The 19,636-nt window shown below is 42.4% G+C and overlaps 1 protein-coding gene across 1 annotated transcript in view; it reads left to right on the forward strand.

Moving 5' to 3' along the window:
- The window catches only part of LOC120957185 (uncharacterized), a 37,425-nt gene that overhangs the window by 14,547 nt on the left and 3,242 nt on the right, over positions 1–19,636 (forward strand). The window contains exons 3-5 of the mRNA XM_040379245.2: positions 17,029–17,505; positions 17,610–17,900; positions 18,010–18,432. Coding sequence (XP_040235179.2) covers positions 17,029–17,505; positions 17,610–17,900; positions 18,010–18,432 — 1,191 coding nt within the window. The remainder of the gene's footprint in view (positions 1–17,028; positions 17,506–17,609; positions 17,901–18,009; positions 18,433–19,636) is intronic.

The raw sequence follows: 19,636 nt of genomic DNA on the forward strand, positions 1-19,636 counted from the left end.
TGCCTTCAATTTGTGAAAGCGGATAACCGCCTATCGCCACGCGGTTGTTGTCAAATTGTGGTGCTATGGGGCAATTTACAGAATTTCATAAGACAATTTAAACCTTCTAAGATGTACAGTGTGACTATGGCATCGTGATCAATCGAATTGAATTAATAGTTGATTACCGTTGTAATATTTTTGTCAATCGCTGTCATGGGTGCAAATTTCAAACGGATCGTTTTGCTAGAACTTTACTGTACTGCTGTGAGACCCTGTACTAAGAATCACTTGAAGTTAGGCACAGCAACAAACACGTGCAAACAAATGAAATCATTAACACGTGAAACACATTTACATAATCCCCATACAAAAGGCACAAAAAAAACGAATCAAAGTTAAATCTCAATTGTAATCAATGAATTCCATCGTACCGTGGCGTGCCGTGAAAGTACCATTCCTCTTTTTGGCAGTGGAATACGAACAAACGACAATACATTCCTAACCGACAACAAAACCCTGCACACACATGTGGCTGTAGTTATTAAACATTCCCTGCTGCCGGTTGTTGTTTTCTGCATGACCTCATTCGCTTACCCGTGCCATTGTTGTCGTCTGTTTGTTCTGCTTCCCAGCGGTGTTACGGAGGACAAGGGCTGCAGAAAATAGAGCGGCGGAACAAGAAGAGCAACAACAAAAAAAAACAGATCAGATATATCATCAAAAGATAGATCTGGTTTCGGTTTTTTCACGTGCAGTTAACGCAAAACAATAGCGAATACGCACAATCACACACACATATCCCCGCGGGATTACTTCAATGGGACATGTTATTTGAAAACAGTATTTCCCATTCCCGCTATCCCCGCACGGTCGTGTGTTGTTTGTCGCAGGAGTTAGGATTGTTGAAGGGGAAGCAGGGGTTCAGAGCAGGTTCAGCCCTCCTTCCCGCTGTACGGTAAGCTCCGGTGGGAAATCTGGGTTTTGACTAGATGAAAGGGAAAGGGGAGCGTGTTTCCGGTTCACCAGACAGTGAATCATTTTCCCGTATGAGAAACTGTCTACTGCACGATACTGTACACACATACACGCACGATATAGGAAATAAATTGTTCGTTTCGCTTGTGTACCTTGCTTCCCACCGGCGGTGGCTTTGTTTTGGCTTTGGTTTTGGTCGTTTCATTTTGAAATTGATTCCTCTTTTAACGCTTATCCTGCGGGGTTTCTTAGGCTATCAGGTTGCACTGTAGCGTTTGGTATCGGGTAAGATGTTATCCGTTCAATGGGTTTTGTAAATTTTAACGTTTCGGAATGGAGGGCATTTGTATGAGCTCTCGGAAACTGCTCGGTTGTGGTTTAAATAGCTTTTTTGGTGGTTTTTAATCTTAAAAATAGAAATATTAGGCTCTTATTGGAATGATTTCCGCACCTATATGTACATGACGAATCTAGTCTTTTGCTAGAGTTAATTTCAAGAACTGTACAACATTGCATAATTACAGTAAAATTCCAGAATGTAAAGTTGTAATAAACATTAATTAATTTAGATGAAACATTACATTCGTTGCCGGTACATTGTGACTCTAAAGAATCCATTTTCGACAGTGTCCATCAATATTTTACTCTGAAGCATACCATTTTGAATAAATTTCTTGAGATCTTGTCAAATTTTTCCTTTTGCTCTTGCAAGAATCATGATTAATGTACAAATTTGTTGAGCAAATTTATAATAACTATAATTTTTCAGTACAAAAACACTACAAAAAGCAAGTAATTTGGTTTTGATTAGTGAAAAATCTAATTAAATTGTATGAAATTTTAAACTGATTGTTTTCCCTGGAAAGAAATGTTTTTTTCATTCCATTAAGCTCTAAACTTGTCATAACAGTTGTTATATTTTAATTTCTATCAGTTAAATTAAAACATTCAAACTTTATAAACAAAACAATTGACATACATTCAAAAACTGATGTCTCAGTGACAAAACTTGATGCATTATGTCAAAAATTGAAGCCTTGGAAAACTACATTTCATGGGTTCTCTTGAGTTGTGGGATACTTTCTTGACTCTTTCTTAACTTATGGGAAATGGATCCTCTATGGCATCCTTTTTGGATGGATTTATTGGAAATTCCTATTAGTTTTGTCCGAAAAGGGTACTATAGAGTCCAATTACTTGCTCGTAAAAGTTCATTTCGTGTTAGTAAGAGTCATGAAAGTATCCCGCAAGCATGAGAAGCCCTGAAAAACCACGTAAGTCTAGTATTTAGCCCGATTGTTTCCCGGGCCAATCAACCATGCAAGCAATAAACAATACATACCGCATCATTCATCTTCCCATTTGGCGCCAGCAAATGGTTTTCCAAGTTCATCCGTTTCCCCCATCTCCTCCCTTCCCACCATGCTGTCAATCTTCAACCCTACAAAAAGCAGACAAATGAGCTCAGATTATGAAAAGGTTTTGGAGAGAAATGAAGAAAAAACGACGCCCCGAGATTGGATAATGTGCTTTAGGGCGAATGCATAAGCTAATCTAGCGCGTCGCCAAAACCGAACTAAACCGCTCGCCCGGATAGCAAATCCTAATTTATGCCATCTCATTCGCAAATTGTCAGCAAAACGACGATAGTTGTCTCGTGCTGATGCTTTTACGAGGCCTTCGCCACTGTCAGCGCGCGACGGCGCCATGCTGACTGTCTGGTTCTGGGTTTTGCCATAATTTCGCTTTGGGCGCAATAAAGGATGAGGAAAGAGGGAGGGCAAGGGGGTTGTGAAAAAGCTCAAGAAATCTCTTCCGAACCGGCACATGGCACAGCGAATCATGCACACCACATTTCTAGACGCATGACGGCATGACAGTACCGCCCGGTCGGTGCCATCCTGGCGCCGGGAATGTTTATTGATGCCGCGGCATTGTATCTGTGGCCTGCGGAGCCAGACAATAAGAAAGCCAGTTAAACTTGTGTGTGTTTGTTAGAAGTTTCCTTTTTCTTAGTACAATGATACATTTAATCACCCCACAGTAGGCCGCAGTACTGCTCTCACGCACTGTAGATCCAATTGGAATGAGGAAATTATGCTGAGTTATGCTGCTGCCATAGTGACCTGGATTCTGTCCAACACAGTTTCACAGCTTCCAATTGGGTGTATTTGTAGGACAATGGGCTTTTTTTTCGAATGGGTCTGGCTGAAACGTTGGCTAACATCTCGCGGCGTTTTGGAGCCGCTCTCGACAGCGTCAGACAGTTTGGCGTGCTGGTGAAGCTCATATGTGCAATGCGTCCATAATGATTCATGCAAAGTATTGCTGGCTGGATGTTTCCCAAATGTGCGCTTTTCAAAACTATGCTGGAATCAAAACTATTTACGTTCACGTTGCAAGGGCAAATTGTTAGCTTTACGCTTGTTTGATAATGTTTGTGCTGCTTTTGGCTCGGTTAAAAGTTAAATGCAACATTATTGGGTTTTCCTCTATTGAAAAACGAAGTTTTCCCGGTGCCAAACCAATAACGAAAGCGGGCCGGCAATATGGTTGGAGCTGCTGACGGACACGAGGCCTCGTTTCTCCTCCTGGCGTCCTTTTTTACCTTACAACTTTTTACCGGATAGTTACTGTTGTAGGTTTGTATTTTTTTTAAGCTCCCTCCAACAAATTTGTGCAACGCGGAAACACGTCGACTGGAAAAGGAAAATTTTATTTATCAAAACTTAAATATCTATGAAAGTTTCATGTGCCCTTACCCGGCCCGACCCTACCCTTCTTCACCCATCTCATGTACCGGTAGAACGAAGGTATCGTCGGCGCGGAAATCTTGATCAAGATTGTTGTCGTCATACCAGATGTCGTGGCCGAACCGTACCGCTGCTCATGCTGGTTTCGGTGCAGAAAAGGGTAAGAGAAAAAACTGCTCCCCATGCACCAGACTCTCCGTTGAAAATGTTGAAAAGAAAAGGAGAGAACTGCAAAAAAAGGGAATGCTGGGCGCACCAAATGGAAGACAGCCGAATAACAAATTTTGGGAGTTTTTGTGTGGCTGTGTGTCTTGTAGCTTCGTTTCTGAGCAATCTGAGCTGCAACTTTGCGAACGTGAAAAAAAGTTTGCCTCCCCAAATTTATTCATATCAATGCTTGCGGATTTGGGGTTTGGCTTTACTTTTTGCTTCGGCAATGTTGCCAAACACATGTGGTGGTTTTGCTTTAGTATTGGAGAATCGTTTTTCGCTACAGAACAAACTGGTTAGTTTGCAAATTGTTTTCATTTGGATGCATTTTAGTTGTTTTTTTTTTTTAAATATTTTTATATAAAACATAAATACATGAAAAATGGATTCCAAAGGCATTAACACATGTAAGATTCTACAGGGATTTTCATACGATTGTTAAACCTTTTCATACACTTTTGTCAACTTGTTTCAACGTAAATTACCACTTTTGGCGAGCTGTTGGCATTTCATAAATATGACAGTACGCCAATAGAATTGGCCCAATTAAAAAAATAGTTTAGAAAGTGTGTCAACAGTAATTGGCCCCTGTAACAGTAAAAAAGGAGTGATCAACTTCCGATCACGTTCCTATAAATGGAAGACAACTGACTCCGCGCTTATCTTAGCTTCCAAAAATAATTTATTTTATTTTAAAACAATACAAAATTTAGATTTTTAATTAATTTATTTTTGAGTTTATAACCTGATTATCGCACTTCTATTCTGTGGTTTTTGTTAACAGTCGAAACGCATATTTTTCAGTGTTTTGTTTTTAAAGTCCAAATTATTATATGCACTCCAAACGAATTGATCATGTATTTAAACATGATCAAAAACTTCAATCAATTGCTCTATGAAGAATATTTTAATAGTAACACAGGGAAATATCCAATTATTTCCTCTCTAGCCGCTAGTCTGTGCCTTTTTAATCCGATGGTTTTGATGCCTTGTTACCCTGGTTTGCCTGGTGTGCGCTTTACATGCGTCGCAATTTTTGCAAACAATTTCCTCGCCCGCTCAACTGAACCGGCAGGAGCTAATTAATTTTACCAAGCTGTCAAACTGGTACCCACAGAATGGGATAAGTTGTTGAAATGGATGTTCCATTCCGATGTTCTTCTTCTTGCTGTTGAGCAAGGTACAAACCGTTTGTAGCTAATGTTGCTACACCACGCTGTTTGTATGCTGCGTACACATTGTGAGCGTTCCTTAACATACCCTCAAGACATTTGGTGAGCCAGTTTTGTTTTTTTTAGAATTGAAAGGGGAAAAGTATACCTCCTCATTATATTTTTTTGGTTAAGCAACCTTTAACGTTAACCAGTTACAGCGTTGAATACATTTTGTTGGATTAAGGAAGACGCGATGCTGGCAAACCAGCCAGAGATAGGCCGAAATTGACGACAAGATGGAATATGCAAAATACGCTTTCATTTGATGTTTTGCTTTCATGCTCATGTTGATGTGTTCTGTAAGAAAAAAAAAACTAGCGCGAATCACGGATCTCAATGCATCTTTGTGTGTGTGTGTATGTGTGCGGCAATGCTCTTGATTACGCTCAACTCTAACTACGGCCGAGATTATGTAAGCAGGGCACAAATACGGTCTTGGTTATGGGGATCCCCACTTCCCGGAAGGTATTGTTGGGAGTGGGTTACACTTGCATTTCACTGCACAAATATGTTTCAAGCATAGAATGAGAAGTTGAAAGGATGAAAGAATCAGAGTCTCAGGCGTAAAAAAACACCAGCACGAGCTAGAATGCAACGTACAATTCAACTAAAATTAAGGCCCTTCCTATGTTACCGAAATGAAGAGCATTTGGTAGAATGGCTCATAAGAGTTCCACGACCTCTAGAATAACAATGCAAAGAAACCCTTCTCAAAAAACCGTAACAATTGTTAAGTGGCATTTGTGGAACACAACTGCTACAAGGGTAATACCATTCTTGCTCAGTTAACCCACCCGAAAGGAGCATTTACTGTGCGGTGCACCACCTTCACTTGATTGTCCGTTAAACATGTTCATTCGAACAAACGCACAATGGGAATTTTCTTCACCCCCCATTTCGGAGGGTGGAATTATCAATCAGCTCGAGTATTATTACTGCTTCGCCCGCCTTTGAAGATCGCATCGTACGAAACTGTGCCGGCTGATCCTAAGTGGCACATTACGGTTGGGTGAGAAATGTTTTCTCTATTGCCCTCGTCACACACACGCTCACAAATACACAAATGGAGGAAAGGTAGTGAGAAAAAACGATACAAACCCTTCCATCGTGAGATCCATTTTTTTTGTTCGACTACTAACTCTTACTGCTATTTTACACGACGTGAAGGGGTTTGGTGTGTCTTTACTTTTTTCCCTTTTTTTCTCTCACTTGTTTCTTTTCCCTCTTCTGTGGGCTGCCGGTGCCCGTTTTCCATCATCAAATACCACCTGCCATGAACGATTTGCATATCATCGTTTGCCAAGCCCATCGGACCCTTTTCGGGTGATGGCGATGGTCTCCTCTGACACACACACACTCACACACACACATGTGCTGCGAAAGGTGCTGCTTCTTATCTTTTCCTTTTTGACGGGAATTGTTGTCGAGTTGCCGTGCAGAGTCCTCAAAAGCACACCCAAACGCACACACAACCACTTAACTCGATTGCTCTTACCCGTCGGCAGTCGGAAGACGGTGCTTCAGACCCGGTGCGCTTTGGCCAGGTCGGCCAGGTTCGTCTTCCTGTCTCGCAGTGCCATGATCACACCGCGGCGAAGACGGTGATGATGATTTAGTCGGATGTTTTGTTGGTTTTCCCTGAATGTCCATTTTCGCAAATTGCATTTTAGCTGGAGGGGAACGGAACGGGGCAAGGTGGCAGGGAGGCAAGGGATGCAAAACGGGACAGCAAGCGTCAGAATGCCGCCGGTGCCATCTTGTAATCGGCGTGTTTTGTCGTTGATTTTGCTTGTTTTCATCACAAACCGGGATGCTGGATGATGCTGGGCTGTGGCTCATTGTGCAGATTGGGTGGTGGCAGCTTTTACAGTGGCATATCGAGGTGGGGAGTCGATTATCTGGAGTCGAAAACAAGACCCTCCCGGATGAACCGAGTCATCGGAGTGTGATTGAGCGTATGAAAAGCAGTTCGCTGTTTGTCTTGGTGTCGGTGTTGCGTATCGGTTGTTTGGGTCACTGGGATTTTTGTTATTAGTCTGACTCTAAGAAACGTCGCATTCATAGAGGAGGAAAAGTTTGAGACCAAGACGACCAATTATTTGGAATAGCGCCTCTTGTTGTAAAGCCCGGATGCATTAAGTCTATTGCATACTGTTTTCTTTGTTCGTTCATTGAAATTGCTTAAATAATGGTAACTTCTTAGAAATTTGCGAATGCAAATTTACTCGAGTTGCGTTAAGAAATTGTTTTCTAGAACTAGATTTTACAAAACAACATTTTACAAGGTTTTGAATGATTATTTGGTTGTTTCATGAGCAATTTTGGATGCTGTCCAATTGCGTTGTAGTCATCTCAAGGATTATTAAGCATTTCTTAAAATTCTTTTGTATATTTGGTTCAAAAATGCTGAAGCACTTCCAATGTATCGTAGAAACGATTCAAAAATATGTGAGAAACAATCAGTAAATCCAAAAAATACCAGGACACAACCCAAAAAATGATGGGAAACAATGTAATAACTAAAACTAAAATAAACTTGAATAATCATGTTACTCAAGATCTGTTACAAACAATCGACAATCATTTAATACTTGAATGATATAATGTAACTAAATCATTGATTTTAAAATAACTATAAAACATAGCAAATAATCCTTTAAAATAAACAGTTCGTAAAGCCAAAACATCAAAGGAATATCAATAAATAAAGTTTAAAGTTAGACGTTTTCCTTTGCCTAACCGTGGTATGATCTTCCACAAAGAAGAATTAGAAGGTGTCACACGTCGCCACGGTTTATTACAAGTCTCAATTTTAATCAGGAAACACTTTTGCTTAGAAGAATTTTTTTCAATGTCTGCCATTTTGCATGTCGCAATGCTTTTATAAGCTTCAAAAATTGAAGCTTTTGTAAAATTGGACATTTTGATTGAAAGACAAATTAACGCTTTAGAGTGATGCCAAAATTGAAGAATAAACAACTAGACTTGCTCTAGATGCTCGATGAATATCCAGAACAAACCCATCAAGACTTCAGACAGGCATTTAGAGTATCTTAACAAGTAATTTATCAGCAATTTAGATGCAACGGAAATCATCGGAAGAGTGTGGAATCGGGGGTCCAATGTGAACTGAAGCCGGGAGTTGACGAACGCCGTTTGTCCAGTTGTGAGGAACTGTTCCTACGACACCACAATCTGCTCCACTGTAATGCCTAGACAATGATTTTTGGGATTACGGTCTGTTCCCGTCGATGGAGCATGAATTAGTTGATCCAATTACTAAATAGAAAATGACCAATCCATGGCCAGTACCTAAAGAGCCGAGCTCATTTCGATGCGAAATTTACCAAAAAGTAAGTAATAGTATAAGTAATAAGTAACAGAAAACAATTAAAAAGAATTTAACCCAACGATACTATCCCATTTTCGACAGAAAGGTGTCAAAGCTTGTTTGAAAAGCGCTCAATAGAGATTCATATTTGTTTGCTATAATAACAAATGCATTCAAAAAATAATATAAACAAAAAACAGGTTGTTTCATAATAATAACAAATTATACATCATTCTCTCAACGCTCACCAATCACAATACAGTTACTTTGTTCGCAATTTATCGCTAGCTTCATCTACCATAAAAATAATAAATACTAAAATGATTTACCACTCCAACCTTCTCATGCGCAATAAACACACTCAACACATGTGTAGAAAAATATTATTGCCTATTCCCAACCCACTTGAGCGCACAAGAAGCGGCCCGCAGTCGATTGTCCGCAGGCAAGCAGGCCAATTGGAAGGCTTTCCGGTCGGCTAATTCACCTGCCTCCGTTTATCGCTCCACTGTACTGTCTCTGCCTGCGGAACACCCGTCCCCAAGTGGTCGTGATTTACGAGCTTCGTTTTAAGCAGGAGAGCCGGAGGTTAGCGCTGCCACACAATTAGCAGCTCTTGAAGTGCCGGGTTGCGCTCGGGTCTCGGGATCGGTGTGAACAGCGCAAAGCCACCGGCAAGCGATAGTGAAAGTGGGTCCTACTGGTGGCGTGAGCTTCGGGGGGGATTATTATTGGTAGACGATGAAAGCCCAGCCAATCGTACTTTTCTGTTTTAGTTCTAGCTCGCTGAAGAGCACTCACTGTGGGGCATTAGTAGTCGAGTCGTGCAGAATTTTCTTCCATTAGCCACCGGTTTTTTCTCTCCCTCTTCTATCGCATCCGTGCTAGGAAAGGAGTGGTAAAAAGCACGCTCCCAGTGTTCTATGTGTAATACTCTCACTCCCCCAGGCCAGGTGAGAAGCGAAACTGAGGACGATAAAATCTGACTTTATCGTTGGTTCGTGAGGCAAAGGCATACCGTCGAAAGGTACGAAACTTATCATCAGGCCATACCAGCCGCAAGGAAAAAAGAGCGTGTTATCTTTATTTCGACTATCGTAAAGCTTTCATTGAATGGATGACTTTGGTTGGTTGGTGTGCGTGTATGGTGGTGGAGAAATTAATATCCTGAGTCAAATAAATTGGGCAAAACATGTGGCGTAATAGATATAGAAGGTCGTAAGTTTTACCCTTACTTTGCGAAGAGTAATGTTGTCTTAAATTTGGATTAAGCGATACGACACGTTTTATGGGGTGCGTAATTTTCCAGTCATTTTAAGTATTAGAAATAACGAAAGGTGAATGTATAGCTATAATGAACCCTTGTTGCCCATGCCAGCAAGCATGTGTATATTGAATTGAATCATTCCAATTTATTTGTGTAAAAACACCTAATAGCACAGTTTAATCATCTTAACTACAGTTTTTGATAGGCCAATAGTTTATTGACAGTGTAGGATAGTTAGGCCACATAAGAGGCGATGCAAATTACTAAAAATAGATAAATAATAAAACATACGATCGCAGGTAAAATAATGATGTATGAGAGCCCAAATCCAAGAACTAACCTGATCCAGACCATTAAAGTCAATTCCAGTACAGAACTAGCCAAGTACGAAGTGCTACAATGGAGAATATGAATGTTTTCACTGTATTCAGAAAAAAAATTGACAACAAATATCAACTCACCCAGAGAAGAATAAAGGAGTAGAGAGTAGTTTTGTGGGAACGAACTAAACATTTAAGGGAAATGATGAATAAATCATGCGACCGGCCCAAAAACTTAGTGGAACAAACCATTAAAATGTGGGAAACCCTGTAATAGTTTAAGATCGTAACATCTTTATTACGAAAAACTCATTTTCATTAGCCCTTATGGTGGTTTCTCTCCATTCCAATCAACGCACTGTGTAATAAGCTCTGGACCATTGTTGCATTAAATTAACCTCAACGCTTCAGCCTCACAAGTTTCATTACGCTACCAACTACTTCCCACCCAAGTGAACATGTTTCATGAAAGTTTGATTGGTTGTAGAGTGCATAGTTTTTGATAAATCACACAAGCAGATTGTACATCCATTATGAATCAAGTCACACGAAGCTTGCGTACCGCAAAAGGACCATCCCTCTCGCTGCTGTGTGGGGTTTGATAAGAAACCAGTGCTTCTGTTGCCGCGCACCACACCTCAGTGGTGGAGAAAAAGGATTATCAAGAATTATGTCGTAAGTTTCCGTTGCAAAAGGGCGCCCATGATGATGATGGTTTAACTTGTTGGCAAACATTCGCCCAAAACTTACGAAACACGAAACATTAAGCTTCGCAAAGATGGGGCACATGGGTAGGATGAATTGTACAATGTGGCTACAGTTTGAGGCTGCTGGACCGTCAGGAGCTTTACCGAAGTCGCTAGTAAAGTAAGTGGTGAGACGTTTCGGATGAAATCATCGCAAAAACTTTCACTTAATGCCTTATGGTTGGGAGAATGCAATCGGTGCGGATGAGCTTTTAAGTAATTAATTTACCTGATTTACGTCGCTGCATGCGGTCGAAATGGTTAGGTGCACTGATTAACATTAATTATAGCGCAAAAGATGGCGAAACTTTAAATGAGCTTCTGTGGATCATAAATGCATTGAGGAAAAGTAAAAAAGGACCTACTCTTGACCATAAAAATTCTATTGTTATTCTCTATTCTGGGTTTCGTTAAAGCAACAAATTACACTACACCCTACACTTTGCAGCGACGCTTAAACGAAGTATATGCATACACTTTCAAGGTTCCCTGGGTGCACACTTTAAGCACTTTTTTAGAAATGAAACCATCTATTTGCTCCAATTTCCGACATCAAATTGGTTAGTTGTATCCTCGAGAAAAGATAGATAAGGTGTACCACCTACTGACGGCAACATCAGAGCAATGTTGCAGTTTTCCTCACAACCCACACACAGCTCGGACCTTGGCGTTTGCCGGGAGGGTTTGCATTTCACTGCATCATCCGTGCTGGCTCATTCTGGACTTGTACAAGCATGTGAAAAAGATTATCTCGTACATGGCCGTCCATGAAGTGTATGATGATAAGCATATTTTTTGTTACCAGGAACCAGTTTATAGAGCGGGTTAACCTGTGACAGGAGAGAAAGAGTGAAAAAGAGGCAATAGATCTAACAACTTTGGGCGGCTTATCGTTAGCGATCGTATTTCAACGATAAGGAGCTTTTATTTCTCCTGAAATATGTTGCACAACATGATCCCGTTTGAAGAAATGAAAAAAAGTAGGAATATTGTAGAAAGGTCGATTCATTCATGCATAATGATTTGAAATGTTTGAGCCATATGTAGAACATGCTGTGGATGCTTTTCATGCATGTTGTGTAAAGCTGAATTTACTACCATGTTGGATTATACCACAACAGTAGACAGTATTATAAAATATAAATTTACAAGGTTTTCCTTGTATAAAATATATAAAATAGTGTTTTAAATAAACCAATATGTAACAAAATTACAATACCTCTTATATTTAAACAAAACCTCTGATGTAGATATGGTTCACTACACTTTCCAAACATCCTTTATTCCTAATCTTTTCAACCATATTTTCCTGTATATTAATACTCTTGGACTCCTCACTCAGTACGCATTGGCAATAGAAATACAAAGCTTCTTTCACACACTTAACCCTATCGCAAAGAATACCATCTTTCTGACACATACTAACACCAAATAATCCCTAATGACAACACACCCCAAAACGCACCCAACCACACTCTCTCGCACCCATAAAGAGCGGAAGAGTACCGAGAATGTTTAATTTCATGCACTACTAAACTTGAAGCGATTCAATTAATTCTAATCCCAACTTGAAAGCGATTTCTTTTGCAAAATTGGTGCATCCGATCGATCGGGAAGCGTCTCGAGATGCAACATGCAACATGTTTGCAGTCCAATCGAAAGGTGCAAGGTGGGACTTATACACGACTTATCGCACGTATCCTACTGATGGATAATTGTTTTATTATGGAAATCCATTAAAATGATGTAATTGCTTAACAAATCCTTGTTCATGCAAGGATTATCTTCACAAAGACATGAAAGAAATGGTGCAATTTCTTCATCGATTTAGCAAGCAATTTAGCAACCTTTCGCAAAGCCAGCTAATAATGACACTATCATTAATCCCAGCGATCGGACAGGTAGAAATGGGCTTTGCAAACAAAGTCCTCTTTTTTACCTTTATGTTGAGGCTATGGACCCACTAACTCTTTTCGTTCGACAAATTCCTTTCATTTTTGGGTGTAGTGTTTCCTCGTCCCTTCTTCATCTGTTAGCAAAGTTTCTCCATTAACTAAATCAGCAAACTTTCCACACAGACAAACATACACCACATTCGAGCACCAAATTTCGTCCTAACCCTTCTTTTTGGATGCGTTTGATGACGACAACGACGACAGCAGCAGCGTTGGTGGTCACCCGGTCGTCCCGAAATGCCGCTCTGAATGGGGTGCAATTTTTCGAAACATTAGCTTTTCGCAAAAAGCGAACGAACTTTTCGCCCGATTGCAGTTTGTTCGCTGGCTGGCGTGATGTCTGCGCGCGCGTGTGTATGGATTCAATAGTGCAGGAAATTGAGTTTTGATTTTTTGGGGATGCCTTTTGGCCCGATTGACCACTCGCTTCTCAACGCATCTGGTACTGGAAATAGTGGTCACGGTTGGTATCATATTTTGCTTTTTTCTCCCTTTCCGTTCCGCCCATTTGTAACACAATGTTTTGGGCAGCTTAAAACTTTGCTTCGTTCTGATTCGAAAACTTTAAGCGTATTTCGTTGCAGTTTGAGGATTCAATTTTACCTTTTATGCAAATGTATCGAGGGAGGGAGCAAAAACAAAAATCAATTTGCACCGTAATAATCAATCGCCAACCAGATGGAAAACATAAGTTCCTCTCTCGAGGAAACTTTAAACAATACAGTTGCCGTATACAGTTTTTCGGGCCAGCCTAGGGCCGATTGCCTCAAAATCCCAAATGAGCTCTGAGTAGGAGGCCTGAAGGCTGAGAAAAGTTGAAGCAAAAATTGTAATTTCATCACTGTATTTCCCACCAGTGCCGGTCAAAGGTCGCCGGTGCTGCCGTCACGCACCCGTGTGCGATCTTGGAAGTTTGGCTCAAACTTTAATAAGATTTATTCCCACCAGCAGCGATGAGGAAATGATTATTTTTTGCCTTTGCCGATTGAAAGGCGCCAGCATCCCAGTACGTGCTCAAACTGCCACGAGTACGATGTAAAGCCAATAACTTTGCTTATTTTTAGCATTTTTTACCAATCGTTCGTTGTGATTGAACGTAGTACGGGGAGGGAAACAAACAACAAAAGCTGAATAAAATTTGAACCGAAAAGTGGAAACAACTTTTTGTCATTACTTGCAAGCGCGCTTCATAAATTAAGCGCCAGTTTTGCCTTTGCTTCTTATAACGTCACATAAACATTGCCTCTTTCCTCCGAAACGTCCCTTTTTCACTTGTTGGCAATTATCGAAAGCATAAGGAGGAAGCAATTTCCTTTTTTTCTCGTTGTTTTTTTGTTCTTATTGTCGCAAGAAAGTGAGTTGTTGTGTACTGCCCGCGCTAATGATGCCGCCGCGCCCGAGTGGGAAGGTTTGGGTATAGTTCGGCTGGACGGTTTGGCCCCGTTTGTTGTGTTACTTTATTTACTATTACCAGCCGCCGGTGTGGCGCAGGCCGGCTTTGCTAATGATGGTGTAAAAATGTGGTGCCAATAATGTGTGCCCGCTGGCTGCGTCATGATTGCCAATACTTGCCAATAAGATTCGGGGACTCCTTCGTCGCGGCTTTGCTTTGCTTTTGCCCCATTGGGGGGTTGATCTCGTTAGCAGCAGATTGTTACCATTTGCGGTGGTTAATTTGGGTTGAATATCAATTTGTTGCTGACCAACACGTCGAACGTGCGGACAGGTTTGGTGGAATCAATACAATTAAATTGGACACGGTATAATTGAAACAGTCCATGGTGATGTCACGGATATTGGAAATGTCGGATGTGCGTTGGAAGTACACAAATGGTGTTTTGTGACTTTTTTGCGAAATTGAAGATAGTCCCTTGAAAAAGCTCTTGATTTGACATTTTTGCCAGATTTCTGTCACTCTCGTGTGGCTCTTTGTTTGTGTTATTGTAATGTTTAAGTTGTTCATTAATTTATTGTTTGATTTAGTTATTTCTTGTACTAGGATTTAGACCTTTACCAAATGTCGCTAATGTTTACGAGTTTAACATTTCACAATATTTCAAAAAGATGAAATATTCTTCTTCATCATCTAGGCTTGCGGCACAATTCCCCAGAATCCTTCACAGTCCAGCCTCTTGCTCGACTGTCCCTTAATAATCACGCTCCCTGTTTGCCTGTTTTCTGCCCAATGTGCCTTCTGCGAATCTGTCTTCCGAAACTTTGGTTTCAGTGGGAGTTATCGTACGATTTAGACAAGCACAACGTTTTCCCAGAAGCATACGCGATTGGCTAGATAATGCATACATCATACACGGTAGCAGCTTCAGCTTTTTTGAGGCAACTAATCGAATGATATTAATAAATATAGCCTTCAAAATACATAATGCATCAATCAGCAGAAGAAAAAGAGCCTCAAACATACATTGCTCGGGTACATTCGGTATTTTTGGGGCGTCCATCAAAAAGGATCTCCAAACAAACAATAAACAGTGTCCCTTGTTTAAAAATGTGTTTCATAATTTCCATTCGATTGATTTGTATCAGTGCAACCGATCGAACAATCGTCGTACGAACACGAAAATATGTCGTGCAATAAACGTTTGAAATGGTCCCAAATGCTTGTTTGCATCATGTTTTCCGTCCTGCTCGACGATGGAATGGAAGCAATCCGTAGTTCAAAGTTGCCTGTTCCGGCCTCATAACGCCTCGCCCCGGCGGATGCTGTATAGTACGATGCTGTTTTCGTTCCGATGCTCGTGTTTGTGCCCTGTGTTGCTTCTCACACCCAGCGTGACAGAAGTAACCAATAAACAGGAAAACATGCCCGTCGCTTTCCACCCCAGAACCTTTTGTGTCCCATCGGTTCCGGGGCGGTTTTGTGGCTTTATTCATTTTGCACAAGCATGAATCTAATGCTTACACTGCCGACAAAGCGAGGCCCCGATCTTGAGCCTTGAACCTACTCTACTGCGGAACGTCGGTGGAGGCGGGCAAAATTGAAAGTAAAAACGGAAGGTGATTAAAAAAATTACGACCGTAACGAAAGTGAAAATTTGTCGAGTTTGTATTTTAACACTCATCCTGCGCCTACCTGGCGGGTATTTGGGGTGGGTGGGTACCTGCTCCCCCTCATGATGATGTCCCTCCAGTGGGGATGCCACAAACATGTACCAACAGGACGACTGCGGCAGTTGAGAAAGTCGTTAAGCGAGTGCCGGTGCCTCATGTGATGTGGGCACCGGGCCCGGGTAATGCTGCCTTTCCCTGTGTGTGTGTAATGTAATCGTTAGTCAGAGTATTATTTTTTGTTGTTGTTGCTCTCGCTTTTTCTTTAATTTGGTGTGACTTTCACAACATGCGGCGACGAAAAAGAATGAGACATGAAGGTATAATAAAACTCACCTGTTACCAGGTTACGACCGGAGTCGATTGAATTATGTGTGTCTCTGGTGTGGCACGTTGGGCAGAGGAGGAGGTTCCCGGTTCAGTAGGAGTTTTATATTGAATTATGATTTCACCGCCATAAGGTTTCCCCCGCTGTGCACTTTTCGTTGAGTTGTTAATACGATCTTCATTTGCGCGCCGATCTCGTTGGAATTTCTTTCCGCGCCATTCATCATTTGAAATGGAAGCACTTTCTCAATGGATTAGTAGCGCGCGGGGGAAACAAGGGAATAAGAAAGAACGTTTTAAGTAATTGAAATGGTATTTGGAACTGGTGTGTTAAACGCGATATGATGTTTTTTGTTATGTTTTTTTGTCAACTATTTGATATGGTGTTTATGTGATTAAAGTATTCTAAAAAATTCTTCAACTTTCGAATTATATGCAGGTTTATTTATGAAGTGTTGTGTTTATTCATTTTGACTTGGTTTGATTGTCTTAATGATTCTTTATCTTCTGATACGATGCTAATAATCTTGTTATTAAGTTTTATTAATTTTAGAATATAACAATAACAAATATTACTAAAAGAAAGCAAAACAAATGCTGAAATAGATAAACATAACACTTTATAACATAAAAAATAGGAAGAAAAGGCTTCACAAAACAAGAACAAACTAGTTTAAAAAATTGGACAACACTGAGACACAAAAATCTATTAAAAAGGATTGCCATTCTGAGTCGAAAGTACCTAAAAATACACAAAAGAAACATATCTTTCCCCTTTTTCCTTCATACCGCACACGGACGAATCGATTAAAATTATGTCCACCTGATTGCGCACCATCAAAAACTTGCTATCACCTCCTTTCTTACGCTTCCACGTATTTCCAGCGGTCGACTCCGTGCACATAACGCGTCTGTCGGTGCCGCGTGTGTACGTGCTAGATAATTACCATCGCCAGCGGCACCAGCACCATCAGTACTACGCGCCGGGCCAGGTGAGCGCCCGGGACGATCCGGACATACCGTTCGATCCGGCGGAACCGCTGCTCCGTGCGCCCGACCCGGCCGAACATCTCGTGCTGGACTGCGAGTACGTTATCGAGCCGCACGAGACCGGGTTCGTGCTGAAGTGGCTGCACAACGATGTGCCGATCTACCAGTGGATACCGCCCCATCGCAGCCCGTCCAGCCTGAACCGGATGCGGGACCACGTCAACCGGACGTTCACCGTGGGGAACGAGGCGATGCACAAGCACCGGGCGCTGGCCCTGATGCACCCGAGCCAGGACTTTGCCGGCAAGTACAGCTGCTCCGTCCATACGTACCAATCGTTCGACATCAAGTCCGCCGATCTGTTCATCATTGGTAAGGTGACCTCCGGCCTGCGACCTGCCGCCCAGCCCGCTTGGGTCTCGGACAATTTATCCATTAAACGAGTGTGTCGTTCTTTGTCGTGTTGGTTTTTGCAGTGCCCGAGTCCGGGTTTGTGCTGAAGTACCATCGCAACCTGAACGACCTGGTGACGGTCGTCTGCAGCGTGTACGGCATTTTCCCAGCGCCCGAGCTGTCGCTGTGGATCAACGACTATCGGCTGGAGAACGGCACCGTCTACGAGATCCCGGTGGCCGACGGGCTGTACGATAGCTCGGTCAGCGTTCAGCTCGTGCTGTACGAGTCGCTGCAGCCGGACGATGTGATCAAATGTATGCTGGCCGTGCCCGGGACCGAGTACCGCCGGGCGAAGGAAACCGTGTTCGTAGGTGCGTGTGCTCTCGCCGCGACCGTTTGGTTAAAAACACAGGAATTTAATGAGCTAATATCGATTTTTCATCTTTTCTTTGGTGTGCCCGTGTGTGTGTGCGCGCGTAGATGTAAATAGCAGACCGTTCGGGGAGTCAAACTCCATCCTGGATCCGTTCGGCACGGTTGCCTACACCAGCAGCAGTACCAGCAGCAGCAGCAGTACGGTGAAAGTGTCCACCAGCAGCACACCGTCCGTGACGGTTCCGGTGACAACACCGGAGGCTACGAGCGTGAAGGTGACGACGACGGTGACGACGACTGCTGGCCAACAGCCGAGCTCGTCGGCCGTGGCCGGTACGGCCAGCTCGAAGGATACGGTCCGGCCCCAGATACCGTCCGTCATCCGTTTGCGACCGACGGCCAGCTCGACCCGGGTGCTGACGGTGCAGCAGTCGAACGCGGTCGACTCGGACGAGATAATGAATGTGTTAGACTTCAAGGAGCTGCTGAACGAGAACCTGCTCTACAACAGTGGCACCGCCCGGTTAGGTAAGCACGCACCGCTGTCGTTTGGCGATCAAATATTGAAACCCGATTGAGAACGAGCCTCCAGGGGCAGGGAACGATTGATTCCTTGATAGGTCACAGTTTTTAGCCCGGAGCTTTACGATTCTCTGGTGAATTATTAAACCGCTACTTGTGTCACTTGGGCTCAGTCACTGTCCCCCACACCCCACTGGATGAAACCAGCGTCATAAAGTTGATAAGCCCCAGGAATCAATCGCTTCCCCATGTCTGGCTGTCCGCTGGGACGTACAAAGAACGCAATCCATTTGCAAGGTAGGAAGCAGCGGTAATTGCACAGCAATCGAGCTAATTGCCCTCTTCAGGTTAAAGGGCACCGTCTGGAGGGACTGTCGATATTTCCCTGTTATTCCCTTGACACTCACAAACACACGCACACTTTGCTGGTTATGCAATTGCCAATGTTGTTGCAAAAGCTCACGACCCCGGCAGTCTTGGTGGTAATAATTGATTGAATCGTGCTGTCTATCTCCCGGGGTTTGTGCGGTTTTTGACAAGTTTCTTGCTGGGTAGAGGTGGATGACACAGAGAGTGGTTGAAAAATTGATCATGTGCTAATTTGTAGTTACTGAAAGATGCATCAACAAAGCGGTTGTGAAGGAATGGTTGTAATGTACACAATGCAAGGATTTGCTTTTATGAACGACTAGTTTGGTCCGATTATAAGGCTTGGCAACGTGTTCCTCAGGTGTCCCTTAAGTGTAAGGGATATGTCAAGAGAAAATTAATTCTCAATCAATACCAGCTCAGCAACTGATCCTGTATCCATATTTGTTCTAGAGGTTTAGCAGAACCAATAAATATTCTCGAACTGAAATCGAACACATATCTTCAGGTCCTCAGAGGGGTTAAATGTAGAGGCAATTGAGGCCAATTGGCTCAAAGTCTCTATGAAAAAAGAGGGATCAAATCCGTCGGACTGGACGACTGCAAGGGGCCCTGTGTTTTTGATGGCCCTATGATAAGGAACCCTGAGCTGCCACCCTCCATGCAATTTAACCATGCTCTTAGGACCTCCACTCTTCGCACCGCTTAGGACTCTTGATACCCTGAGGCTCTGTCAGTCCAAGAGCTTATACATAACCGATACCAGTACTTGAGCTGATGTTGATCGCATACGATATCTGGAACTAATCCTGAACCCACATCGTTGCAAAAGCTGATCTTC

Source organism: Anopheles coluzzii, chromosome 3 (genome assembly GCF_943734685.1).
Source record: "Anopheles coluzzii chromosome 3, AcolN3, whole genome shotgun sequence".
Classification (NCBI taxonomy): domain Eukaryota; kingdom Metazoa; phylum Arthropoda; class Insecta; order Diptera; family Culicidae; genus Anopheles; species Anopheles coluzzii.